This window comes from Dermacentor silvarum, chromosome 2 (assembly GCF_013339745.2).
Source record: "Dermacentor silvarum isolate Dsil-2018 chromosome 2, BIME_Dsil_1.4, whole genome shotgun sequence".
Classification (NCBI taxonomy): Eukaryota; Metazoa; Arthropoda; class Arachnida; order Ixodida; family Ixodidae; genus Dermacentor; species Dermacentor silvarum.
This window is the reverse complement of record NC_051155.1, coordinates 224,948,783-224,976,457: the sequence shown is the minus strand read 5'-3', so window position 1 is coordinate 224,976,457 and position 27,675 is coordinate 224,948,783. Positions and strand designations below refer to the sequence as shown.

The 27,675-nt window shown below is 49.5% G+C and overlaps 3 protein-coding genes across 4 annotated transcripts in view; all 3 read left to right on the top strand.

Annotated features, from left to right (window-relative positions):
* LOC119442754 (uncharacterized) overlaps window positions 1-27,675 on the top strand; it is a 212,109-nt gene that overhangs the window by 35,873 nt on the left and 148,561 nt on the right. The window lies entirely within an intron of this gene.
* Window positions 95-8,418, top strand: LOC125943308 (uncharacterized). Of its 2 annotated transcripts, none has more exons than XM_049662375.1 (2): window positions 95-283; window positions 7,402-8,418. In XM_049662375.1, exon 2 carries the CDS (start codon window positions 7,429-7,431, stop codon window positions 8,218-8,220), a length of 792 nt encoding a protein of 263 aa, XP_049518332.1. In that variant the 5' UTR covers window positions 95-283; window positions 7,402-7,428; the 3' UTR covers window positions 8,221-8,418. The 2 variants fall into 2 exon arrangements, with proteins under 2 accessions (XP_049518332.1, XP_049518331.1); XM_049662374.1 differs by lacking the exon at window positions 95-283 and adding an exon at window positions 6,509-7,075.
* LOC125943309 (uncharacterized) lies at window positions 3,514-5,473 on the top strand. Its single transcript, XM_049662376.1, has 2 exons — window positions 3,514-3,891; window positions 4,211-5,473. Exon 2 carries the CDS (start codon window positions 4,235-4,237, stop codon window positions 4,925-4,927), a length of 693 nt encoding a protein of 230 aa, XP_049518333.1. The 5' UTR covers window positions 3,514-3,891; window positions 4,211-4,234; the 3' UTR covers window positions 4,928-5,473.

Sequence of the window (27,675 nt, the reverse complement as noted above, 5' to 3'; positions counted from 1 at the left end):
CATCGGTGGGTCCTCATCTTCGTTGTGGTTCCCTCTCCTTCCCTTGGAAATATTGGATTTTCAGCGATCAATGACATCAGGGGTTAGGGCAAAACCCAATTGTAGACGGTGGAAAAGTATCTACGAAGTGCACCTACCCTATTGCGTAAAGAAAGATGAAGAACGGCACGTGAGCTCGCGTCCTGCGTTCCGCGCGGATGGTGTCAGAAGCTGCGCGTGCCAGAAGCGCAGCCTGCCCAGATTCTGCCAGCTCGGTCCCCACCTTGGAACGCCGCTAAGACGAGTAAGTGGCGCTCTTTTTGCTCACCCTTCGTCTCCTTCGCTGTTCGTTTAGAGCTGGCATCGTGCCGCTTTGCTAGCGTATTGTATACGAATTGGCTCGTTTCGTGTCTGCTTTAACTACAGCGATGTACTCGGCGAGCAGTGTTCTAAGCCTAAGTGGAACCTGCACGTCTTACCTTTTTAACCCCGCTGAACCCCTCTTTTAACCCATGTTATCTTCAAGCCCCAGAGCTACCATGCAATTTCCTGTGAATTGATTTCTCGTTACGGCCACTCGGGTGAATTAGCTCTCACATTTCAGGTTTCTTGTCTCCGTCGCAGATAAGGAAGAATTGCTTGAGGCTACATGGCGATGGCCATTTACGATAGCCACATAGAACAGCAGCAGCTTCAAAGCCAGCCGGACAGCGCGAAGAAGAGCGCCCCGTCTACGTACATCCACGACTGCGAGGACACAGGCGTCACGAAGCGTACCGTCGTCAGCGACGACGGCTTCGATAAGATTCCCGTGGCGTCGCCTAGCACTTCGCTGCCTTTCTCGGACGTGGCGCCGCCTTCCATCTGTGATCCTGCGTTACCGCGTCCGTTCGGCCCCGGCCGCTGTTTCGTCGTCGACGAACGTGTCTACTGGACCGAGGACCACGACAACGCCAAGTTCGAGCTGCAAGTTGCCATCTACGATTACGACATTGATGATCTCCGGAAGACCAGACACGCTCGATTCCTGCGGTGCCCGGAGCGAACCGTTAGCAACCGGAAGATCCAAGAGAAAAACGGCAGCGTTGCGAGGGAACCGAACACCGGCGTGTACAATGACGACGACGACGACGAACACTGCGAGGCACTGCTGTGCGCGAAGAACGCCGAGAGCTGCAGCAACGCGCTGCTACAGGCGACAGCAGCCGAGCATGACCCGTGGGAAGAACTCGGTGATGGCCACTATACGGTCCTGCGGCCATTACTCACGGGATGGTGTCCGTCAGAAGTAAAACTCCCAGCATACGTTTCCCTCACGGCGGACCGCACGGTGCGCGTCGTGGTCCCTGAGCACCAGATTTCTCCGAGGATCCCTGGCGGCTGTAACAACCGGAGCGTTTGCGTGATGGATAGACGCGCCATCTTTGACAGGCCAAAAGGAAGCCTCTTCGCTGTAATACCAGGCGACGAATCACGGCCGTGGTTTCTAAACCACGGCCTCGTTTACCTTGTCGACGCATCAGGAACCAAGTCGACAAAATGAATTTTGTGTAAAGTTTGTTCGAGCGCGTTATGTTTGTAAAACATGTATAGATATTACGTTAAAGTATTATTATCCTCCGCATGGTGGTACGGTGTCCTTGATGTAATGCTTTTATGCCTTGACAACTGTCATGGGGGAGTGGAAGGGGTTGCGGAATTGGGAGTAGAATGAAAAGCGCGCCATCAGCAGTTTTTCGGGAAGTCTTCCTCCCGTAGAAAGTCAAAGATTTAGGTCGACATGGTTTTCCTTCGTGTCACAATGATTACTTTCTTGAACTTTCTACAGCATGAAATCTGTTACTAAGTCGTAGTAGCAGGAGTAGAAAAAAAAAAACGAAAGTGGCAGGCTCAATTATGGTAGTTCAAGTGTGTGTAACACGAAGCATTTATGCATGATTTGTAGAGAACGGCATTACTAGTATTGTAAAAGTGTCACGTACAGTAGTTAGGTAGAGATTATATAGGATGTAGTTTTGTATTTATAATAAGCAAGGACACAATGTTTGCAATGACAAGATATAGGATTAAAAGGAAACTAAAATCGAGAACGTACCTGCAGGGGCACATAACCAGTGCGCATACCCAGTCGCCCCTGTGACACACAATTTCTAGGCTGAACTATCGCCGGGATTGGCCTACTTAAATGGCGAGAGACACCAACCCGTCTGTCCGCCCGCGATAAAGTGGCTGCACTCTAAGATTCGCATTAAAATTAATGTTTAGTTATTCCCAGAGGGCGTAGTTAGTTGTTCCCAGAGTCCAAGGCCCCATTTGCTGTTGTACTCCGTCTGTTTCGTTCCACCAGTTTATGCTGGTCGTTCGAGACTGTCCTGGAAAGAGCGCCTTCTCACTGGGAGTGGTTTTGCACGGGAGCTTGGGCGAGTGGTTTGGGGCACGTCCACGTGGAATGGTAAAGGTTCGGGTGTCCTCCGCAAAAAAGTGCATCGGTCTGGGTAACGGATAATATAGAAGGTGTATCGGAGCGCGAAGCTGGGGAACGCATTATAGTTTCTTCTGAACGGTCTAGTTTCGCGTGCGGTGGAGGGGATGTTCTCCGAGATAGTCTGTAGTGTTGTAGTTTATGTGCGTATGTGAGTGGGGTCATTTCCACCTTCTCCAGGTTTGGCTGGCCTCCCGCTGGCGCCCGGAGGGTGAGGCCTCGGTCTGTCGCATGAACGGGCTCATTGCCAGGGAGGAAAGCATGAGGCCCAGCTACAATTAGGTGGACAGGTTGTAGATGTTGGTTTCGGTGTAGGATTTCATGATTAGTCTGGGAGATAGGTCCTTGTGCGAAGTTTCGATATGCTTGTTGCGAGTCTGGTATGAGGTTAGTTTGTCTGGAGGTCGAGCGCTGACGGCGAGAGCTATGGCACACGCTTCCGCTTCCGTGCTGTTGTCGGTGTGTATTGTGGCTGATAAAATCGCTTCGCCCCTTCAGTCGGCCACCGCTACCACGTTCGCCTTTAGGTCTGGTCTGTCTGCGGCGTCTGTATAGAAAGTGTCGCGGTCGTTGTCGTATGTTCGGTGCAGGGCCTTAGCCCGCGCGATGCGTCTGCCTGTGTGCCGTTCAGGGAGCATATTTTGGGGCATACTATTTGTGCTGTACTCCAGCACGTCCTGTATATTCCTTCATCTGAGCCTATGGTGGGCCAGATGGTAATGCCGTCCGCGTACAGCGTCCCAAGAACAAATTCTGTGCGATGCACAAAAGGCCGGAATCGTCCGCTACATGCGCTCAGGGTAAATCTCGTTACGCTCGTTGTACTCAACCACCACGTGAAAGGAAAGAAAAAAGAGGCATGACACGTACATCAACATTACGTTTCCGCCGACGTATATACGTCGGCAGCTGAGTAGGACGTAGTCGATCACTGCACAGCTCTGAGTGTTATTGTTTGGCAGTCAGCTTCACAAGGTGTTGCCACGAGCATTTTGCCTGACGTCTTCGTATTCTGCTATTCCGTAAGCGGAAAGTAGGTATCCGGTTAAGGCAACTCTTACGTCGAGAGAAAACATTATTCTAGGTTGAAAAGAAAAGAAAGAAAACAAGGACCAGTGAAGAGCGGACTGCCCTCCGTCATCATTTCGCTCGTCCTTGTTATTATTTTTTTTTATCCCGCTAGAAAGATTTGTAATCTCAACCAACGGAGACAAAAGCGCTGCTGGTGTTTCTAAAACTACTTATTTCGATATCAATATAATATTCATGCTAGACAAGAAAAATTATTGCGCGTACCGCGTTCCGTAAAGAAAGATGAACAGCGCGTGCACTAAGCGCACGTGAGCTGCGTTCCACTCGGAGCGTGCCAGAAGCACAGCCTGCTCAGTTTCTGCCAGCTCAGTCCTCACATCGGAACGCCGCTAAGACGAGTAAGTGGCGCTTTCGTTTCTCACCTTTCGCTTCTTCACTGTTCGTTTAAAGCTGGCATCGTGCCGCTTTGCTAGCGTACTGTATCCAAGTTGGCTTGTTTCGTGTCTGCCTTAACCACAGTGATGTATTCGGCGAGGAGTGTTCTAAGCCTAAGTGGAACCTGCATGTCTTAACCTTTTTAACGCCACTGAACCTCTCATTTAATCCCTGTTATCTTCAAGCCCCAGAGCTAGCGCGCAGTTTCCTGTGAATTGATTTCCCGTTACGGCCACTCGGGTGAATTAGCTCTCACATTTCGGTTTCTTGTCTACGTCGCAGATAAGAAGAATTGCCTGAGGCTACATGGCGATGGCCATTTGCGAGAGCCACAGAGAACAGCAGTGGCTTCAATGCCAGCCGGACAGCGCGATGAAGAGCGCCCCGTCTACGTACATCCACGACTGCGAGGACACAGGCGTCACGAAGCGTACCGTCGTCAGCGACGACGGCTTCGAAAAGATTCCCGTGTCGTCGCCTAGCACTTCGCTGCCTTTCTCGGACGTGGCGCCGCCTTCCATCTGTGATCCTGCGTTACCGCGTCCGTTGGGCCCCGGCTGCTGTTTCGTCGTCGACGAACATGTCTACTGGACCGAGAACCACGAGAACGCCAAGCTCGAGCTGCAAGTTGCCATCTACGAGTACGACATTGACGATCTCTGGAAGACCAGACACGCTCGATTCCTGCGATACCCGGAGCGAACCGGTAGCAACCAGGACATCCAAGAGAAAGACACCAGCGTTACGGTTGAGCCGAACACTGGCGTTTACAACGACGACGGCGAGGCACCGCTTTGCGCGAACAACGCCGAGAGCTACGGCAACGCACTTCTGGACCCGACGGCCGCCGAGAATGACCCGTGGGAAGCACTAGGTGACGCGCACTACGGTCCCGCGGGTCATTACTTACGGGATGGTGTCCGTCAGCAGTACAACTCCCAGCATGCGTTTCCCTCACGGTGCACCGCACGGTGCGCGTCGTGGTCGCTGTGCGATTAATTCACCGAGGATCCCTGGCGGCCGCAACAACTGCAGAGCCTTTGCGTGATGCATACACGCGCCACCTTTGACAGGCCCAAAGGAAGCCTCTTAGCCGCAATACCGGGCAACGAATCACGGGCGTGGTTTTTAAACCACGGCCTCGTTTACCTTGTCGATGCCTCAGGAACGAAGTCCACAAAATTAATGTTGTGTAAAGTTTGTTCCAGCGTGTTACGTTTGTAAAACATGTATACATATTACGTTAAAGTATTATTACCCTCCGCATGGTGGTACGGTGTCTTTTATGTAATGCCTTTATGCCCTGACAAATGTCGTGCGGGGTGGAGGGGGTTGCGGAATTGGGAGTATAATAAAAGGCGCGCCGTCAGTAGTTTTTCAAGGCGTCTTCCTCCCGTAGAAAGTCGAAGAGGTAGATCAAAATGGTTTTCTTTCGTGTCTCAATGATTTCCCTTTTGAACGTTTTGCGAGAGATAATGTGACTGTCCACGAACTGTCAAAACTTATTGGCCAATGTCGAATTGGTTTAGGCGAGTGAGAAATAGGAATAGGTTGTATAAAATGCGTGATGCTGAGCTTGGTATATACAAAACAATGGAGGAGGCTTTGAATAACTAGTGTGGCCTTCGATTCCTATAAGCTGTTTCATCGACACATTTACTGCTCGCGGCAAAAAATGCCTTCCAAGAACCCAGACGATATGCTGTCAATCTCCTGGCTTGCTTGAAATGGATTAATGGCAATCGTCGAGGATCGAAAAGGAAAAGTTTCATCTGCAGAATGCTAGAAACACTCTTGGTGAGGAACTGCGAAAGCCTGTATGTAAGCAGACTCCTAATAGTATGCTGCAAACAGCGCTGTAACAAATTCTTCGGCGCACCGCGCGAGCTCTCATAACTCGGTGTGGATTCTGACTTCGCGGGTGGCCTCGCCCGTCAAGAGGAGGTATCGCTCCGAAGAGAGTTAGCGTGAGTGCAGCTGGCACCCCGTCCAACCGCACGCAGGGTGTACATATCGACGCCTCTTCTAGATGCCCGTGCTGTCCTGCGCCAGTACGGGAGGCAGACCTATAGCACTTGCTATGAACATGCCCTGGTCTGCAATCGGTTCGTCGACGTCATAATCGCCCACCCTAATCTCTCCACCCTAATCGGCCGCCAGACTTACAAAAGTGCATCTTTAGCCCACGTCGCCTGTCCTTTTTGGACTTTGTGCAAAAGACAGAGCTTCACAATTATGTGTAACACTTCCTTTTGATGGCCCAAGCAAACTAACGCAATAAAAACAATATGCACAAAGACAATGATCATTGTGCAGGAGGACAAAACATTTATTTGAAACCAGAGGCTCGTGGTTTCTCCAGATGCGGGAGGCGACGGCGGTTAGTCGGCCTGGAGCCCCTGCTCCCTGGCGGTGTCTTCTGCCCGTCCCGTGACCCAGACCTGCTCATCTGGGTCGGAGCTGAACAGTGTGGCCTCCCACTGCTGTGTCGTGGTAATTTGCAGGCCCTGTGGACTACCGCGGATACGTATATTCGGACAGCCCCACAGTATATGGGAGAGGTGTACAGAGTAGATCGGAAGATGATTGCCGAAGTTATGCGGCAGACTTCTTTGTTAGCTTTAAAATTCTGTGATACTTTCGGTGGTGTGATGTTGCAGTTTCTCCAGAATGGCCCGTTTTACGATGTGCATGCATTGAAACCTTTGCTAAGACACATTTGGCCTATCCCCCTCAGTGGATACGAGCCATGATAGAGGTTAATCATCATCATCATCATCATCATCATCATCATCATCATATCATCACCATCACATCGTGCACTGGTATCAGAATTGGCCTACCAAGTCGCACTCTTTCTGAGGGACGTATTCCCGAACGATCACTGTCGGCAATACTAGAACAAATTGTAGTCTCAACCAACGGAGACGATAGCGCTGGTGGTGTTTTTAAAATTACTTATCTCAATAGCAGTAAAATATTCGTGCTAAACAAGAATAAATATTGCACTACCGTTTTCCGTAAAGAAAGATGAAGAGCGCGTGCACAAACCGCACGTGAGCTTGCGTTCCACTCAGCGCGTGCCAGAAGCGCAGCCTGCTCAGTTTCTGCCAGCTCAGTCTTCACATCGGAACGCCGCTAAGACGAGTAAGTGGCGCTTTTGTTTTTCACCTGTCGCTCCTTCACTGTTCGTTTAAAGCTGGCATGTGCCGCCTTGCTCTACAGCGGCGAAACTAGCGTCTATGGTACCGAAGTTGTCTCGTTTCGTGTCCACATACTTTAACCACAGCGATGTACTCGGCGAGGTGTGTTCTAAGCCTATGTGGAACTTGTCCTAACCGTTTTAACTCCGGTAGTAATGTCCACTTCTTTAGAAGCCTCAGAGCTACCGTACAGTTTCCCTCGAAATGATTTCTCGCCACGACACTCGAAGAATTGTAGCTCTCACATTCAGTTTCTTGTCTTCGTCGCAGATAAGAATTTATTGCGGCTTCCGGGCGATGGCCATTTGCCAGATCCGCAAAGAACAGCGGCTCCAGCGTCGAAACCAGCTGGATAGCGCGAATGAGGGCGCCCCGTCGGCGTACGGCCACGACAGTGAAGACTTGGGCGACGTGATACGTACCGACGTTAGCGACGACTGCTTCAGGATGATCTCAGTTGCGTTGCCTAGCACTGCGCCGCCGTTCTCAGACGTGGCACCGCCTTCCGTCCGTGACCCGGGGTTGCCGCGTCCGTTTGGCCTTTACCGCGGTGTCGTCGTCGACGAACGTGTCTGCTACTGGACCGAGAAGCACGACAAGGGCGTGCTCGACATGCAAGCTACCATCTACGATTACGACATCGATGTTCTCCAGAAGACCACACACGCTCGATCACTGCAGTACTCGGAGCCAACTGGTAGCTACGAGGATGTCCAAGAGAAAAAGAACAGCGCCACGAGTGAGCCGAACGCCAGCGTCTACGACCATAACAACGGCGACGACGAGGGCGATGACGACGGTGACAACAACGACGAGGCACTGCTGCACGCGAAGGACACCGAGATCTACGGCAACGCACTGCTGGACCTGACAGGTGCCGAGCATGACCAGTTGGAGGGACTTCAGGGCGGTCACTACGGTCCCGTGGTCACGACGTACGGGACGCCGTATGCGCCAGGAGAACCATTTCCCAACAAGCGTTTCCATCACTGTGTACAGCGCGGCGCGCGTCTTAGTCGTGGTTGCACCGAGGACCTCGGGCGACCGCAACCGCTTCTGCACCAGCCCGTGCGGTCGTGCGCTGCATAATCGCGCCAACGTACACATGGCGACAGGAAGCTGCCAGCCGTGGAATCCAGAAGCAGAATCAAGGCCGTGGCTCCGAATCACGGACTCGTTTACCTGGTTGACGCGTCGGGAACAATGTCAGCCAGAACGAGTGTTTCGTAAAGTTTGTTGACGTGTATTTTGTTTGAAAAAGACGTATTAATATTAATTAAATTATTATCCTCGACATGCTGGCACTGTTTTTTTTTATGTAGTAATGCTTTAGGTTTCGACCACCAGCCTTGACAACTCTCGTGTGTGCGGGAAGGGGAAGCGGCATTGCCAATATGGGAAAGGGCGCGCCGTCCGAAGTATTTCAGAAAGTCTCTCTCCCGTGGGAAGACAAAGAAGGAGATTCAACGCGGTTTGCCCTGGTTACATAATAATCTCCCTCTTGGATTTTACATACGAGAGAAATAACATTACTTATTGGCCAATGCCGCATGAATGAAGGCGAATCGGAAAGAGAAATAGGGTGCAATTGAATAGCATGTGTGAAACTGAGGGGGTGCGAAAATAAGTTCGTCGACACCTTAACGTTCGCGGGAATCGGTGATGATGCCGCCACTTTCCAAAGAGCACCGGCGATCCGCTCCCGATCTGCTGGCACGCTACAAAGGGTTAAGGGGTATCGATAGGTGGCCATAGTCAAGGACCGGAAGGCAAACGTCCGAGATGAAAGGGATTAACAACGCCGGCAATATCGCGTGCTGCGAACAGCTCTGTAAATGTGTCCAAGTAGGCGTGCCGATAAGCAACTGTACTTAAGCAAGCCGAGAGTAAACATTATTCTGTAAACATAGCACTTGATTAACCGCGTCACGAAAGCTTCGCTTAATCACATCGATTCCAAGATGTACACGTTGGATCTGCATAATTTTTATGTATAGCTTATCGCCGAAGGACGCACTCGCGATTGTACGTGCTATACGGTCGCTTGTTGTTGTGCAAGGCGAGTGTCTCATGTTCGCCTCCAGGTCCACCCGCATATAAACGTGCGGCGTTAGCGTCACGCGCTAATATCACGCCTCAGTATGGCGACACCATCCCATACTATTGTTGTTTTGCTATGCTCGCGTATTGCGTTGTGTAGGGCGCCCTGACGAATGCTTTGTTTGTTTGATTACTCTGTTTTCGTCACCGAATTCTGGGCCGACCCATCGCTGTGGCCACGCCCTAAAACATGCCTACCTATATTTAGAACAGGAGGGCTGAGAAGGGGGTTGTACATATCCAAATAATTATATAGAGACTTCAACAAACGCTGCGTGCTTGGGCGTACGTAAGAGTTGTGGAGAAGCGGCAACGCCATAATAAAACGTTTCTTCGTACTGTTTAACTTCGTGACAGCGCTGTTTGTTTCCTATTTTTACTTATCACACGCTAATGGATATTTACGACGCATTCTTCTCTCGCTTTAGATGCTAGAAGTGAAAAAAAAAAAAAGCGAGAACTGTAGATTTGAATTGCAAATCTTCGCTCTGCTCTGACCGACCTAACCTCTAAAGTCGCCGCTGTGAATACTGTATTCCGTTCCCCTGAGGTCAGTTCACACGTCAGTGTCGAAAAAAGGGGCGACCATAGTAGGCATGACCCACATTGCCAGACGTCTTCGTTTCGAGTTGCCGCCGAAGCGCACGCCGCAGCTCGAAGCAGCGTGGGAGACGTCGCCGTCGGCCCTGGCGTCCCGCGAACGCATGCACGAGGCACCATTATGGCTCCTCCGGCTTCGTCGACTTGCCACCGCGCTTCCTCAGTCAATTGCACGCTTCTCATTAGCTGACACGCAAGCGGCTTCCGTCCATTAAAGCCGCGGCATACAGGCCGCGTCCCTCTTTATCTCTGTCTTCGGTTTCGTGACGTGTACGTGCGCGAAACGCCGATGTGAGCGATGGCTTCCCGATTAGTTACGGAAGTGACGGCCGTCACGAGGCATATACAGCGAGGTTGTATGGTATGGGCTATACCGCTTCTGCTACGGTCGGCTTGCATGCGCGCCTGCTGCTGGATGTATGTAAGTTCCGTGGGGACGAAAAGTGATGAGAGCAAAAATTTTTTTGACATGTGTACCAGCGTAAGTTAAAAATCAAGTATCAGGAATACGATATCACCTAACAAGGACAAACTCGCAGTTACCGTCCGCCGCACTCGCTCCGCGCACGAGCTTGCAGGTGTAGTAATTAGCGTGTTTGCTACACACCACAGTGGCATGAGTTTTCTTTACAGGCGAGTTAATTACCTGGCAGCAAATTCTGAAAAGTTCCAGTACATACCAAAAGACTCCTCTACCTATATTTAGCCGCCACATCCTCGCTTTTCTACTTTATGCATCGTATGGTATTTAGGTTTGTTACAAAAAAAAAAAGGAAAAAACTGAATAGTGTACTGTGTGAAAAATACAAGGGGATTAAAGAGAGTGGGTCCCGACGATGGCATTGATAACCAAGAAGTATTTCTGTCGTGTTAAATGTTGAATAAGCTCTCACGCGTGTCCCTGTGAAACCGCCTGCCTGACGTCTGTGAGACTGTTTGAAATTTGAAAACGTGCCCTTCTTACTATACCGCATACGTACCCTGACCCTGACACGTGGAACGCGCGTAATGGTATACATTGGTATACGTGGGGTCTTGAAATGTGAAACGTCAAAATGATGTCGTCTGTTCAGCTGTCTCGAATGTGAGAAACATCAGATGTTGCCGTCCTTTACTGGTGCCTATAGAGACGCGGAATGTGAAATGTTGCCGACTGTACACGACTACCTTGAAATGTGGAACCTAAAACGCTGACTTTTGCATGCCCGAGTGTATAGACCACGTACACCGTCGTATAGACCTTGTCGTTGCCTGCCTGCCTGCAGATTCCAATAAGGCCGCACTCAGTCGCCATTTCGTGTCGCACTTTCGCGCCATGTATACATCTCGGAGCCAGAACACGTGACCATGAAGGAAAGCGCCTACTATTAATAGCATTCCAGCTTACTGAAAACATGACAGCGCGCCTTCGAGCGCGCAACTAAAATTGTCCGTAGATCCATCAAACGATACACACGTGTGCCTGGACCTGAAAGAACTCCGCTTTCGAAAAGTTCCAAGCTTCTCTCTGCAGCAGCGTAAGAAAAGGAATGTGTACGAGGAAGGAGCAAGGCGCCTGCGTCCCTTGTCGGCTGCGAACGGTCAGCCCAAGGCAGTTCCATTGTGTCCTCAGTTTCACGCATTCCATCGCGCGCGTCTTGCGGTCGCAGCGTCGAATACACGCGAGGCTTATCGGCGACCCGCATCTGTCGTACCTCGTGCTCCGCGTTCGGCAACAGCCTTGAGCCACTGTATAAGTTATAACCGCCTCTGTGTCGGCGTGCTGTTCCGACCGACTGGCGTGCCCACCGGCGTTCTCCGGGATGCCGCGCTTGGGCGCGCGGGCGTGGTGCCGCTATAACCATAGAGAAAGAAATTCTATAACTGTCTGCAGCGCTAACCTCGCTCGCCGCCGCTCGGGGCTTCGGTTTCCCGAGCGGCACGGAAGACGGGCGCTTCTTCTGGGCAAATGGCTTCGGCGTGAGCTTCAGGCCGACGCATCGAAGCTACATGGGCGTGACCGACGTTGAACGTTCCTGCTTCGTCGATGATAGTGCTGAATGGTGGAACGGGGTGAACCAAAAAGAAGTACATAAACACCAAACTTCTTCCTCCAAACCCTGGTGGTAACGGCGATGCAGTGTGATCGTCTCGCAGAAGGTGAGAAACGATGAAGAAATTCATAAAAGAAATTGCTAGAATAGGTTGTTGAAAACGGGTATAGGGAGAAAAGTAGGGCGCGTTTCCGTGGGGCCCCAGACGGTAGACCGATCTGCTCACGAAAATCGCTACTTTTTTTTTTTTTTTTTTTTTTATTATGCAGGCTGCCGGAGGGGAGAAAAAAAAAGATCATCAACAGACTAGGTGATGGTCTCGACTAAAAGGCTACTTGAGACTAAAAGTATACCAGGAGAAGTAGAGATCGAGAAAGAGAGAGAGAGAAAGAAAGAAAGAAAGAAAGAAAGAAAGAAAGAAAGAAAGAAAGAAAGAAAGAAAGAAAGAAAGAAAAGTTGTGGGTTGTGCATGACTGGTCAGACCCTGACGAATCCGTCGTGCCTTGCCTGAAGGAATATGCGTTTCTAGGTCAGCAAATGTCAGCTATAGCTTCATCAGCTGTGCCAAGCAGTGGCCAGTTTCGCGCTATAATCACGCTTGCGGGAATGCCTTCAGCGTTGTATCTTTTGTACAGGCTCCGCACTGCGATACATGACGTCCATCAGGTGAACTATAGTTGTAAAGTGAACATGGCGAATCTTCATCTTTTTCAGTGGAGGCCAGAGGTACGTTCCTCCGGCCAACTTCTTCGCTCTTCTCTTGTTAAACTTCTCTCTCTCTCTCTCTTGCTCTTCATCTTTGAGTTCGGTATTTTTCGTTGCCGTCTGTACGACTGCCGTGAAATGTAAAATTTAATCTGCTGCATTCTACACGACCGTAGATGTTATCGTCTGCCTGCCTGCAGACGGTATAGGAAGGTCGCGGCGTCAGCTCTGTCGATTATCTTTAGATTATTTCGTTAGCAAGTATACTTAGAGGGTAAACATGTTTGGGCAGGCTTAGCTGCTTATATTTAGCGAGATAGAAGAAAAAAAATCAAGAGGGAACCATCAGGGATTCTCCGGCTGCTTGCGGCTCGAAATCCGGGGAGGCAGTTCACTTCAGCATACATCAATATACATACTACATTGCGTCGCTTTTCGCCAAACTGAAGACTGTCGACATACCAATCCACAAACCCCTCTCTGAAGCCAGGCCATGCTTAGCAGAGAGAAGTCGAAAGAGCGCCGATGATATATAGTCCCAGGCAGTTCCGTTACGATCGCTGCCACTGGGACGCCTGTTACTCACCTGGTTCCCTGGTGCTCCTCTGGTCGCCATCTCCAAGAGTTTGCCTCTCAGGAAAGCTCCTATACCTCGCTACAACGATCCTTACCGCGTTTTGCGCCAGTTCACCGAAGTCATCTATGAGATTGCTCCGATCAAACCTATATACGGCGCCGTACGAACGATATCACATATCGTTCACGTCGGTCGACTCAAACCATATGAGCCGGCCCCTCATTCTGCACCTTAACCAGCCCCGCGTCAGTGATCTTACCCTGGGGGCTATAGTGCCGCGTGAGTGGTAGAGACCAAAGCATCTTGTCGGACAATACCAACGAGACGAAGAAGCGGTGGAAGATCTTCCGCGCCATCTTGGATACCGCTATGGCTGCCTTTCTTCCCCTTGCTTTCTTTCTTTCTCTCTCTCTTGTAAACATTTGCAAAGACACGCTTTTGTGCAACAATAGTATGACGTTGTAGATTTCATTTCATTTTATTTCCTTGAAGACCCAATAGTACGGGTATTACATAAGGGGTGGTTATACAACATATACAAACAAGTGTTAGAACAGTTTGAATTCGTTAAAATTAAAAGGTTGTTGCATCTTGAACAAATTGTGACGAGCAGGTGATGGCAGTTACTTGAGGAGGTGACGGCAACGACGACTGCCGTCATCTCTGCAGCTCTTCAACGAAACGCATTGTTCTTCAGGTTCATTTCGTGCAACTGTCGAGATACTCCTGATAAATAAGTACGGACATGTGCTCGAAATACTAGGGATGATTTTATGCAGTGACTGGCCTTCGTTGCAGATGTTTCGTATTCTTTTCTCGCACTCTTGCATGTGTTAGTGTTTGCGCGCTCTGAAGTGTCCTTTTTCTTATCGTTCTTATATTTATTTTTAAGGCAACTTTTTTTCTTCATAAATCTCAAATGGAGTTAAGTAGCCAGAGGCACACTCCTTCCAACATACCAGCTTGACCGCATTTAACTGCCGCGTCACCTGGTATATTACATGAACGACAGTGCGAAGCGCGAGATGATGCAAGAAGGGGCTGATCCTCACCTGTCCCACCCACTCTGCTGTTCCCGACGTCTCGAAAGCGCGAACAGAGGCGGGCTTTATAGTTAAAGAAACGCCTACGATAACAAATGAAACCATTACGAAATCAAATTATTGTGACTTGTGAACTTACTTTGGACATTACTGAGGACTATGAGAGACGCCATAGCGCAGGGCTCCGGGCTAGAATTAATTTCGACCAACTTGGGGTTGTTCGACATCTATGTATGTGTGTGTACCAGAGCGTTTCTGCAAAGCGTTTCGTGCTACACCTCTAATCAACATAAACCATCAACTAACCCAATGCGTCATCATTGTAAGTTACGTTTCTGCATCAATACCCCATCGGATTGCGGCCATAGCGGCAAAGAATCGAACCCGCGACCTATAGCGCTCAGCAAAAGAACGCCATAGCCACTGAGCCACCGCGACAAGGGTCATCTGCGAGAACATAGATCTACGAGTGGTCGGGAGGGCGCGCGCTTCACCCCAGTACAAGTGGCGGTTCTTCTCCTTTATATACGTATGTGGCCTTCTTATCTCCTTCCGCATTTGCTTTGCGCGGAGGTATACGTTTACAGCCGCGCACGCGGGCGCTTCGTCGACGAAGGCAAACGGGGCGTCCGGTGTCGGCGGCACGTGTAAAATCCATCGGCCGCAGACAGCGGGGCGATTCTTGCTGCACTTCGGTGCGGCGTCGTCGCCTCCGTCGCCTTCGCCGTGGCTGTTGTCGCCGGGCGCGCTCCGGCGTCGTCCTTGGCCCGGGCGTCAGCCGACGTCGCCCCCTCATCAGCGCCCATTTCCCGGCTGGATTCGCTCGCGCCCGCGCTGCCGACATATTGTGCCTCCACTTCATGCAAATCAGCCGAGGATGGCCCACGAGGAGGGCGGCAACTTGTGGCGGCGGCGGCGGCGGCGCCTTACAGCGTGTTAACAGACGTCGCTTAATAACACTGCCGACGCCGCCGACTACAAGCTCCGTTTGCGCAAACTGACGCCACGCAAATGGGCGCACGAGACTCGATGACAGAGCACCTCGCTGCGTGGAGGCACGCGTCACGTGTTGTGTCCTTAGTTGTGCCATGCCGCTTCCTCGTTGGTCTGGTTTGGCCATACGAAAGCCGGCACGCGGATTAGAATACGCCCGCGACGGCGTCGTATACTATACAGCGCCGGACGCGTCGTTCGACGGTTCAGCGGCAATAACATACTTGGAGCGCATCTTCGATGGTGTTTTCGGGCCTGGTCTATTCTTCTGAAGGGCCGACAACCGAGTCTCGGGCCAGCCGGGGTGGCTCAATAGTTGTAGGCAATCTGCGGCCTAGTACAAGGTCGTGGGTGCGATTCCCGACAGCGGCAGTAGCATGTCGATGTGGGCACCGCAATATTAAAACGCTTGTGCGTTGAAATTTAAGCGCGCGTCAATTGCAAACACCGAAGGCTGCACGTCAAAATTAATCCAGAGTGGCGGACAGAATATAATGGCCCGGTTGCGTAGGGAATACTTACTGTTGTGGGAGTCGGTCGTTCATCGATTGCGTGAAGTTGCTCCAGAGAAAAACACACAAAATGCATTGATCTTGAGAACGGTGCAACAGTTCCGACGAGGACGACGTAGAGGCTCCTATAGCATTGAGACACAGAGGCACGTACGTCGTCCTCATCCCGTTGCACCGTCTTCAAAATTATTGTCGAACGTACACTAACTAGACCCGTACAGGAATTCTTATCGAAGGACAAGAAAGCAGGTCGTTCTTCTCTTCCTTGTCATTTGTACCTTTCTTCCACGGCACGTTCGCTGTGTGGGGAAGCGCGCTTGCCGAATCTCGCGTAACGTTCTATCGGTTGCTTAAACTCGTCTTGGACTCGTTTATGCGACAGCGAACTCTCTTCCGTGCACTTATAGTTCCTGTTTTTCAGATACTGTAAAAGATACTGTTGAGGACAACGGATGGTTGGCCGTATCTCTGGCATACGGTTGCACCGTGCCGTGCCGTAGGTTCTAATCTGAAACGATAGAAAAAAAATTGTTTGATTCTTCACTTTGTCGTCAATCTCAGTGAATAACTTAATTGAAGGCATACATTTTGTTTTCTTTGGTTTACTTAAGATCGTCTGTTTTGACGCATCAGAGACAGTAGTTTATTGTTAAGGAGTATGATAGTATTTTGGACGGGAGGCTGTGGCACATCTCCGTTGGTTTTTTTATAGAAGCAGAGCACTTCTACTCGACGCAGCCACTTTGCCTCGCATAACGATTTAGATTTCAACCTGTTTCGGACCTGCATCCTGTCCGTTTTCTGTTAGATCCATGTTGAGCTACAAGAACGATAATGTTGGGGCAGCCATGTTCACTTTTATTGCTCCTTGCTCTGGAAAACAGAGTTGCTTTCCCTGCCTCTTCACTTTCTTTTTCTTCTTGTTTCTTACCGTACTGTCACACGAACTTTGATAAGGCACGGAACGACTCAGCTGCTAACCTCCGACAATAGCTCTTGTTTCAACAAGAAGTGGGCTTCACTGCGCACGATTATGCTTCGCAGTGAAAGCAAGTTTTTGAAAGGAGCAGGTCACTTGAAATTTACTAAGAGAAGCATCGTACGAGGCATACAGTGTTGCGGTTAAGTCACACGACATGTATATGACATTCGAACACGCGAACAATAAGAAATTATATAAAGAGCTTTAATGGCACACCCAATCGCTCGAGAACTAAGAAATTCGTACATTTTTCTAACACAAGTTGTGCACGAGCTCTGCTGAAGATTTTCTGATTTACTTAGTATAGTCTACATCGCTATCATGCGCGATAACAATTTCTATGCAATATGTTGCTTAACAATGTAGCCTATTGAGAAAACGTAAGCGTAAAAAGTCATATATTCTAGTTAATATACTCGCGGATAAAGTTTCTTCGGCAGTGAAGCGAAAGCTGCAGGGGCAGAGCTTCTGTACATGTGTTATTGCGCCTTGTAGTCCGGCACAGTTTGACAAGGCCTTCGGTTTCTTGAAGGCATTGAGACCTTCCGCATGCGACAGTTTCGCATTTGCAAAAACATGGAAGAGAAAAGCAATAAAGTAGGTAATATTTAATCTGAGGGATGTATTCTGTTTTATCTTAATATAAGCGCTGTACTAAGTTAGACGTTAATGTTATTCGTCCCCCAGCTTGATCTAGCGCTAATGAGATATTAGAACTATTTCTCGGAGCGCCGTTACTTTGGCGTGCTTTGGCTCCATAGCATTTCCTTTATTGCCACAGAAAGTTGCCTTCAGTATGGCAACACCCGATTGTGAAATTTCTAGCAGTCGCGAGCTTCGTACGCTGTTTTCTGGGGGCTACTCAATTATTTCTCTATGTTGTGCCTGAGCGGGAAAAAGGTGGCATACAGTGCTCAAAACTGCTTCAAAGACAGAGAGGCGCGTTCTTATTAACACTGGTGTGGTCAGTGCAGGCTCTCCACCGTCCTTTCCCCGTCCGCAATGTAAACCCTCTCCACCGTATCAGAATCTGTCACCTGACCAAATTACATTCGGTGGTGATCTTAGCGTCGATTAAGTACCCTGTTACCGAGAGCCGGTTTTATAAGGTTACGGAAGAGTGCGTTGATAAAAGCGATGAGTGGCTTCCTTTCACAGTCGGTCAAATCGGGGCGGCTTTCTTTCCTGAATTGAACGTGAGCCGACTATCGCGAGTATGCTCTCCCCTAAGACTGGCCTAGCCTGCGCGCGCACTTGAAACGTTAATGTGCTAGAATTGGCTCTCGAGTCAAGGTTAACCGTACTATACAGCGCACACGTGAGTAGACTACGCTTGGCTGTACGAAAACGAGTTCTAACGTTGTGCAATACCTGTCACAATGCTTTCCGCTTAAACTTGACTTACCCTGTGAGGTGCGAACAGCGACACAGATTCCGTTTTTGCCGAGAGAGAGGCGCTCGCTGGCCACACTGGAGCTTCACTGTTTTTTTTTTTCAGTTCTTTTTTATGCTAACGAGGGGGGGAGGGGGGGGGGGCATACACCGAAGCAGAACTAAGAGCTGTGCGAGTCGGTCCACACGGCTGCATGATTTGACTTGGCGGCGCAGTACACAGGACGTGGAACGCCCTGCTTTCTTGGTGCCAATTTTGCGCCCCGACGCAACCATCGAAGAGAAGGAACCGTTGCGTTGGCATTTCATGCTCCAACGATTTCACGCTCAAGTTTAAAATATGGAAACTGAGGGGTTGACGGAGCTTTATGCCTGCTCCATCCTCGTACATTCCTGATGGCAACACTCAAGAGCGGACGAGAATTTGTTGTAATAAATACGTTTGAGCAACAACGATAAGAATACAGCAGACAAAAAGCCAACTAAAGTCTGTGAGTATTTAGCGCTTATTTAACACTTATAATTAATTAAACATGAGGGTCGAACGTAAGATAAACTTCTTATTCTTAATAAACGAAAATGAAAGCGGGATCAAGAGACAATCTTGCTGGCGGTGGGAGCCGAACCTACAACCTCTGCATGACGCGACCCAAGCCTTGGCTGTAAATACGTGTCACGCAAATGCCCAAGGAAGTGGAAGGAGGGACATAGCCGTCGCCGTATCTCAATGGAGAGATTGTCGCTTGCGTCATGCTGAGGTTATGGGTTCGGCTTCTATATATACCGGTGACAACTTTGTCTCTTGTACAACTTTCACTTACCTTTCTATATTTGCGGAGTATATGAAGCTTATTGTAAATGTAACCCTCATCGTTTGTTAATTATACACAAATAACTCAGTAAATAGTTAATTATATATATATATCCTATGCCTTCCTTGGCTTCTTCTCTGTTGGCTCTCACGGTTATTATACAAGCTTTTGGTCGACGAGTTCAAGGGACGAAAGAAAACTTCGAGCGACCTATAAGAACGTGCACACGAGAGCGGGTGCGTTCTTCTTTCGAGAAAAGGTTCCAAAGAAGAAGGCAACGCCCGCGGTTGTCCGGGTTTCGCAGATGTACTATACCCACGCTTGCCCCACTCCTTCCCGAAGCCGAGGGCGACTACCGCGCTGTCTTGTCATTCGCTGCGGGGGCCGCACAATGCGTTGCGCGGTGTACATAAGATAAAGCGGCCCCCTCAGTCTCGTCTGCGCCGAACGTCGCGTTCGAGACAAGAAGGCCCCTGGCCACGCAGAGCGTGGGCCCGGCGAACGTGTCTCGGAGTCTTCAGCTCGCAGGCGCCCGAGTGTCGGCGAACTCGCGTCCTATGCGGCCGTAGCCTCCGAGATCGCACCACCGGATCTCGGAAGCCATATGTTGGGCATAGAGTTTCCCCTCAATAAATGATTAGAGGGTAACTCTTGGGCTACGATTCGTTCAGCTTTATACCAAGGGAGTGACGAGTAGCGCATGGATTTTATCTAACCTTCGTGCTGCTTGTGGCTTCAGTTTCGTTCTTGCAGCGTCATTTATTACGCTCTATCTTTCCAGACTTCCACGGCATCATAGTTTCCCAGTCATCAAGGCAGTTAGTTTCTGCTTCTGCATACATGCGTAATCATTGCGAATTGTTGCATTTATAATGCAATATTTTGTTTGGAAGTTACCAGTTTGCAGAGTCCTAAAGTTCTTTGAAGCCAGACGGACGAATTGGTGGAAGCCCATGGACGAAGTTAGTGGAAACCCATGAACGAAGTTAGTGGAAGCCCATGCACTGTACGTACTATACTAAATATGTTACAATGAACTATATAGGATACTCTGTGCCCATCCATCGTATTCCCATCATCACCGTGTATACCTATGTGTAACCATCATAACCACCATACTTGTAGCTAGTTAAGCTAGTTAAGTAGCTAGTTGGTAACTCGTAGACACTAGCGCGAGAATTCACTCTAGTGCCGTTTGTAAGAACTTCCGTGGCTTGCGGGAACGAGCCGCATCATGGCGTTCCGGTAGCACCCACCGTGGCGTATACTTCAGAAGAACACGAAGACACGCGGGCCGCCCAAGCGCGCCACAAGCTCTCTGACCTACGGTGAGCGCACGCCAAAGCCCAACTACACAACCATCCGGATACGTGCAGTTGGTTCCGCCGCTGCGGTTGCGGCGGGGACTCGTCGGTCGCACGGGAAGCTGTTTGCCCGCACCGAAAACTCTCAGCGCCGACGACAGACAGCGTTGCGTGTTCAGTAAGGAGGACGAGCGAAGACGATGCCGATTGTTCCTTGTCTCCGCGGCGTCGACGGCTCGGCTTTGCTAGAAACGAAGTCATTAGAACGAGAAGAAGACGACGACGACGAAGGAACGCGAGGAGGAAGAAAGAAGAGACGAAAGAAACCAAACCGAAGTGAAAGAGGGCTAACGGTCGCGCGGTTTACTTCTGCGACTGTTAACGGTGCTGACACGGGAGGACACTGCTCTCGTGGGAAGAAGAGAAGGCGTGTAGTACGCGCAACCTAGTGTACTCCTTTTTCTTTTTCTTTTTTATGTCCCACGTTCGCCCGCCTGTGTAATGAAAAGAAAGCATTCGCACGTTTCTCACTGCAGCTTTGTGACACCTTCGCGTCGGGAGTGATTAAAGCGTCGACGCGATTCAGCGACTACCGGAGAAAGCGAGGCACTTAAACGCACTGGCGTGCCAGGACTTGCGACCGTAACGTGAAAGAAGAAATGACGACATATGTACAGTATATTATGTCCTCGTGAGATCCCTGTGTACATTATGACGCACGTTGCCTTTAATTCTTTTCAAAGTTAAGTCGGGAGCGATTACGTAAAATAGCCATCCCGGATATAAAATCGCAAGCACGTGGAACCGTATGAAAGCGCCCTCAGCTTTCATGAAAATTGATACTAATTTGATCTAGATCACTATCACAGAAGACGAAACGTACCCGTGAACTATGTTTAGAGTACTGCGATTTGACATGAAAACCGAGTATGTATCATCAACATGACAACCTACCACATGGTACACCTTCATCTCTGTATGTCGGAATACAAACAACCTTCTTTTTTTATATACTATCAGACACGTGAGGGTACGCTTACTTTCTCCACGTGAATGGAGAAGATCCTGTCTTCAGAATCAGGGGCTATGGCGTCGCATTGCTGAGTTCGAGGTCGCGGGTTCATTCCCAGCTGCGGCGGCCGTATTTCGATGTGGGCGAACTGCAAAAACGGTATTGTACTTAGATTTAGATGCACATTAAAGAATTCCAGGTGGTCAAACTTAATTTGGAGTCCACCGATACGGCGTTCCTCATGATCAGATCATATTTTTGGCACGTAAAACCACAGAATTAAAAAAAAAAGAATTATTTCTTAACATACTAGCCGGTAATAACATCATCATCATCATCATCATCATCATCATCCTATATTTATGTCCACTGCAGGACGAAGGCCTCTCCCTGCGATCTCCAATTACCCCTGTCTTGCGCTAGCGTATTCCAACTTGCGCCTGCGAATTTCCTAACCTCATCATCCCACCTGACTTTCTGCCGTCCTCGACTGCGCTTCCCTTCTCTTGGTATCCATTCTGTAACCCTAATGGTCCACCGGTTATCCATCCTACGTATTACATGGCCTGCCCAGCTCCATTTCTTCCGCTTAATGTCAACTAGAATATCGTCTACCCCCGTTTGTTCTCTGATCCACACCGCTCTCTTCCTGTCTCTTAACGTTACTCCTAAGATTTTTCGTTCCATTGCTCTTTGTGCGGTCCTTAACTTGTTCTCGAGCTTCTTTGTTAACCTCCAAGTTTCTGCCCCGTATGTTAGCACCGGTAGAATGCAATGATTGTACACTTTTCTTTTCAACGACAGTGGTAAGCTCCCAGTCAGGATTTGGCAATGCCTGCCGTATGCACTCCAACCCAATTTTATTCTGTAAATTTCTTTCTCATGATCAGGGTCCCCTGTGAGTAATTGACCTAGATAAACATATTCCTTTACAGATTCTAGAGGCTGACGGGCGATCCTGAATTCTTGTTCCCTTGCCAGGCTATTGAACATTATGTTTGTCTTCTGCATATTCATCTTCAACCCAATTCTTGCACTTTCTCGATGAAGGTCCTCAATCATTTGTTGTAATTCCTCTCCATTGTTGCTCAATAGGACAATGTCATCTGCAAACCGAAGGTTGCTGAGATATTCGCCATCGATCCTCACTCCTAATCCTTCCCAGTCTAAGAGCTTGAATACTTCTTCTAAGCATGCAGTGAATAGCATTGGAGAGATTGTGTCTCCTTGCCTGACCCCTTTCTTGATAGGTATCTTTCTACTTTTCTTGTGGAGAACCAAGGTAGCTGTGGAATCCTTGTAGATATTTGCCAAGATATTCGCGTATGCCTCCTCCACTCCTTGATTACGCAATGCCTCTATGACTGCTGATATCTCTACTGAATCGAATGCCTTTTCATAATCTATGAAAGCCATATAGAGAGGTTGATTGTACTCCGCAGATTTCTCGATTACCTGATTGATGGCATGGATATGGTCCATCGTAGAATACCCCTTCCTGAAGCCAGCCTGTTCTCTTGGTTGACTGAAGTCAAGTGTTGTCCTGATTCTATTGGAAATTATCTTGGTGAATATTTTATACAATACTGAAAGCAAGCTAATGGGTCTGTAATTCTTCAATTCTTTAACGTCTCCCTTCTTATGGATAAGTATAATGTTGGCGTTCTTCCAGCTCTCTGGTACACTTGAAGTGGTGAGGCATTGCGTATAAAGGGCCGCAAGCTTTTCAAGCATGATATCTCCTCCATCTTTGATTAAATCTACTGTTATTCCATCTTCTCCAGGCGCTTTTCCCCTGGTCATATCTTTCAAGGCCCTTCTAGCTTCATCGCTAGTTATAGAAGGAGCTTCTGTATCCGGTTCATAACAACCGACTTATAAATGAACGATCATGTCATTGAGCTGTTTTCGAGTCTAAGAAGGATATCGCTCGGGGCGCAACACGTCCACAGTAAGAAAATGCTGTTTTGCCGAAGAGAAAGTACGATCAGCTGATACGATGATATACGAGATAGGATACGATGAGCTGATCGTATCCGCGAGTAGATCTCATTTTCACTCACGCATAGCGTTGCCAAATGTAGTTGTCCAACGAGAAACATCCTACATCGTTTGACGACAAGGCAAATGACATGTCTCTAGTGCACCGACTACATTAAGCAGTTCAGAAATCGGCCGCCATTTGTGCTGCAATCCATTAAAAAGAGGCTATTAAAACGGCTGTAACGGGCGCAGCCGAGCGACTGACACTCCAAGGACAGTGGTTTGTGCCACTTCATCTGACTCAGTGGTGATTAGACACGAGTGGGTGTGGCACACTGACTTTCTTGCCTCCTCCCTATTCCTCTCAATCTTATCTCCCTTTCCCGATCACCCTCAGCCCAACCAAGGCGAGACAGTGATTAACCTTTCCTAACTTCCCTCCTCCTTAAAGCATCGGTATTTCGAGAACTTTATCAACCTTTCTTGTTTCTTTTCGCAACTAATGAGGCAGGTAAAAGGCTTTAAAAGGCCGCGCCAAATTGTCCGTACGGCTAAAACGCCGGCCATTTGAAGCCGCTGTTCGTGACCCGAGCCGCGCACTCTGCTCCCATTCCGTTCTGCAGCGGCCCGCTAATCACTGCTCGCGTGCCCCTTGTCTATTGGCGCTGCTCACCGCGCTCGACTGAGCCGCTATAGCGCGCCGCGTCGCATGCTTGCGCGGCCTTGGCCCTCTCGCGTCGCTCCGTGGCATGCCGACGACCGCGTCGTGTCGGCGCGGGCGGTCGCACGTACCTGTCCTCGGCATACCTGCGAGTTCAGCGAAGGAGTCGTCGAGCAACAATGATGCTGGGGCTAGTTGGTGACACATTTAGGTGGCGAAGCCTTGAATGACGATATAGGGGCAAGGACAGAAGTCCTTACCGCGTTGTTGTCGTTGTTGTTGTTCATTAGCTGCAGCTTTGGGAGACCCGGCTGCTCCAGGTAAGTTGCTGATGAAAGAAGAAGTAAACGAACAAACAAACAAACAAACAAACAAACAAACAAACAAACAAACAAACAAACAAACAAACCCCGAAAAGGCCTAGAAAAAGAAGAACGTGACGTAACTGCTGAAGCGTGGCGAAGCAGGGCGGTTTTGCCGGTATGCAGATTTTCTTTTTTACCATTATTTGTGTGTTTCTCACCACTCTAACCTTTCAAAAAAATGTGGTTGATCCCTCTTATATAGGAATCGGTATAGAACACGAAAGTGAAAGCGTTTCGCAAACGTCTGATCTGCATAAACGGCAATCTGGGCGATATGAGCCGCTCGGAGATGCAATCGAGGGGAGGTAGATGGGTTGGGTACTCCGGGTAATTAAAGCCGTTGCAAGTCGACATCAGGGGCACCTTACCATTGCACAAGAATCCTCGACAGTTGGCACATAAGCGGAAGTCTTGGAAAGACTCGCGACCGGGATACATTGTCCGGAGACACTGCATTGCACGCGGCGGAGCATCGCGCAAATCACACGTGAACCACAGGCGTTCGCAAACTGTGCAGGCGAAACCAAACGGGTTGTCACTGAATCGTTTGGTGAACTCGCGGTCCGCTGCAGCGAAGGGTGCATGATTTGCGGGTCGTGGACCATCCTGTGGGTGTGCTGGGCATCCTGCGTCGTATTGTCGAGCGGCGTCCCGCTGGCGGGTCGCTTCGGCGAAGGTACGATCATTTCGGTCTTGGTTCGGTGTGTGTATGGCAGCCAGTTGGGTCGCGATGCGGTCAACTTCTGGAAAGCGAGAGGCAGAGTTCTCAGCTTGAGCCGTGAACGCGCGAAGGCCTCCCGCTCCCCCCTGGCGTGTCCATCGCTGCACTAAACTCACTTGCGCGACGTTAGCTCGGCGACGTCGTTGTCTTTCGACGGCGCTTAATGCCGCAGTTTTCGTAGTCGGTGCCATCACACTCGTATCAGTAGACAGCGGAGAAACACCGTCGGTGCATATGGAAGCTGCACTACGCTGCACACGCTAGCACAACGCGAAAGACGAAGCACGTAACTGACACACTAATACAACGCGCAAGACAAAGCACGTAACTGAATCGTCACCGAGTCAAATCAGCGCGTACAGCGCGTCGTAATTGCAGCCTCCGCGATCAACTTCAGAAACATTTTCAGAGCTAATTGCGGAGGCCACGCTCCGCTGTGCTGAGTACGGTAAACGCCACTACCAACGCCACCTAGGTGGCGTTGGTAGTGCTTCTTGATGCCAGCGTCCCTTCGAATGCTGGCATCGAGGCGTCGTATGCTGAGACCACCGAAGCGTTCACTGTCGGTGCGCGTTAGTGTCATAATGCAGTACTTCTCTTTTCTGCTCGTAGGCGGCGGCACCGCCCCGAGCAAGAGCGCGGGTACACGGAGGAGTGTTCGATATATAAGGCGCGTCTGTGTAGCTCTCTGCAAATGCGTTTGTGGCGCAATGGGTTAAACGCTCGGCGATCTATCGTCGCGGACCGAGAGGTCGTGGGTTCGATTTCGAAATTTTGCATGTTTGTGGAACTTTTTCTTCTGGTTTCTTTCTTTGTATTATGTTCTATGACGTATTTCCGTGACGGAAATACGTCAGTGAAGTCTTGGTGGACCCCGGCATAAAACACTTTCGTGTTAATAAGTTTTTGTCAGATCAGTCCGAAGCAAGCTGAAGCCAGTACGAGTGAGTGAATGAGTGAGCGAGCGAGCGCGCCTGCGTGTGTGTGTGTTGTGCGCCTGCGTGTGTGTTGCGTGCTCGCATACTTGTGTGATGAATGTGCGATTGCGACGAATATGTGCTTATTTTACTCGTTATATATGACAATTGTCTGCGTTCTTTAGGTGTTGTATACCGAGTGCTGTATTACACCTTCGGAGGCTCTCTGCACTTGACCATAATGAGGTCAAGTGCAGAGGCCACTTGACCATGTGCAGGTGAGGTCGCATTCACACGGAGCAACACCGGCATCGCTCCGCCGACAGAAACGGATCACTTTACATCGTTTACGGTGGTTGTTAACAAACAACCAGAGAGACTGCTATACGCGTAGTCTGAGACTACCGCATAACGAGCCACGTGCAAGGTTAGTTATCGCTATAATCGTGACTGCAGGTGTGCCTGTTTCCAGACTAACCTTTAGTAACCTGGACTGGATACGGCATTGCGGAACAGGCTTTATTTTCATCACTATAGGAAATTCTGCGGACAATTCTGGCGTTTCGGCAGCTGTGCACAGCTGTCCGCGCTGTAGCGCATGCAGCGCGGAGCCGCCGAAGCGTCAGAAATACTTGGCGCTCGCTACAGCTGCGACTAAACTGTCCCTCTTCCGTGCTTTAGAACACTCATTAACTGAAGAAATTGTGATGGCAGCGCCGCCGCTTGACTGAAGTTATCACTTCGGTTCAATGACATACGACGGGAATTCTCGAGAGAAAGATTTGCAGCGAGTCACTGGCGACGGCTATACACAATGAATGAATAAATAATAAATAAATAAATAAATAAATAAATAAATAAATAAATAAATAAATAAATAAATAAATAAATAAATAAATAAATAAATAAATAAATAAATAAATAAATAAATCTTTGTTTATCCAGAAAATCTGAATGGTCTTCAGGGCTAAAAGCCGCTCTAGGCAGCTTGACTGAGTCCCTGAAGACCTTTGCATTGGCAGTATTTGAGGTTGATTCTACAACCATACAAATGCGGCGGTCCGATGGGTCGCTTTTTTCAAGCAGCTCCTCGTTGTGGGAATCAGAAAATACTATTCTGTACTGTCTTCTTCAGCCGATGGATGCTCCGTTTTGTGGAGTTGGGGAAGTTGTTTGAGTCGAGGTCGGAGCACCGGAGGTCACGCTTTAACAAAATGACATCTCTCGTGTCGGAGCGCTTCGTGATCGCTACAGCCAACGCTGTGAGCCAACAAGGCGTACAGCCGAGATGTAAGCCAATCAGTAGCCGCGTCCCCCCTCTCTCTCTCTAAAATGTGTTGTCCTGTTTTCCGTGATCTGGAATTTTTTTTTTTAAAGAAAACGTGGTCAGCTTGCACTATAGTGGTGCAAGGCTGGTGCTGGTGATCAACCGCGGAGCTGATGATCGACCTACCTTTTCTTCCAGGTTTTACTAGGCTTGGCTAAGTTTTGCTAGGAAATGCTAAGTGCTGCTAGGCATGATATTCCGAATCGGCGCGCCGCCGACGCGCAGATTCTCGCTTCACCGCGCGACGCGATTCAAAATGAGCGGCTTCTTATGCGGGTGTCCGCATCTTTGATCCTCCCATGTCAAGGCTACATGTACTCGCCACAGAGTCAACGAGAGTTCTGCCGCCGTCGCGCTGGCTGCGAGCGTTATCTCCCCGTTGACGTCACGGCCAAGCTGCGCCTCCACACTCACCGGGGCGTGGCTGGTCGAAACCTGCCGAGCCGCCGCCAGAGGCGCCTGCTGCAGTCACGGACACCGCGCGCGTTCGGCGCGAACGCGCGGA

Coding starts and splice junctions, on each gene's coding strand:
- LOC125943308 (XM_049662375.1), top strand. CDS start 7,429: ATGGCCATTTGCCAGATCCGCAAAGAACAGCGGCTCCAGCGTCGAAAC.
- LOC125943309 (XM_049662376.1), top strand. CDS start 4,235: ATGGCGATGGCCATTTGCGAGAGCCACAGAGAACAGCAGTGGCTTCAA.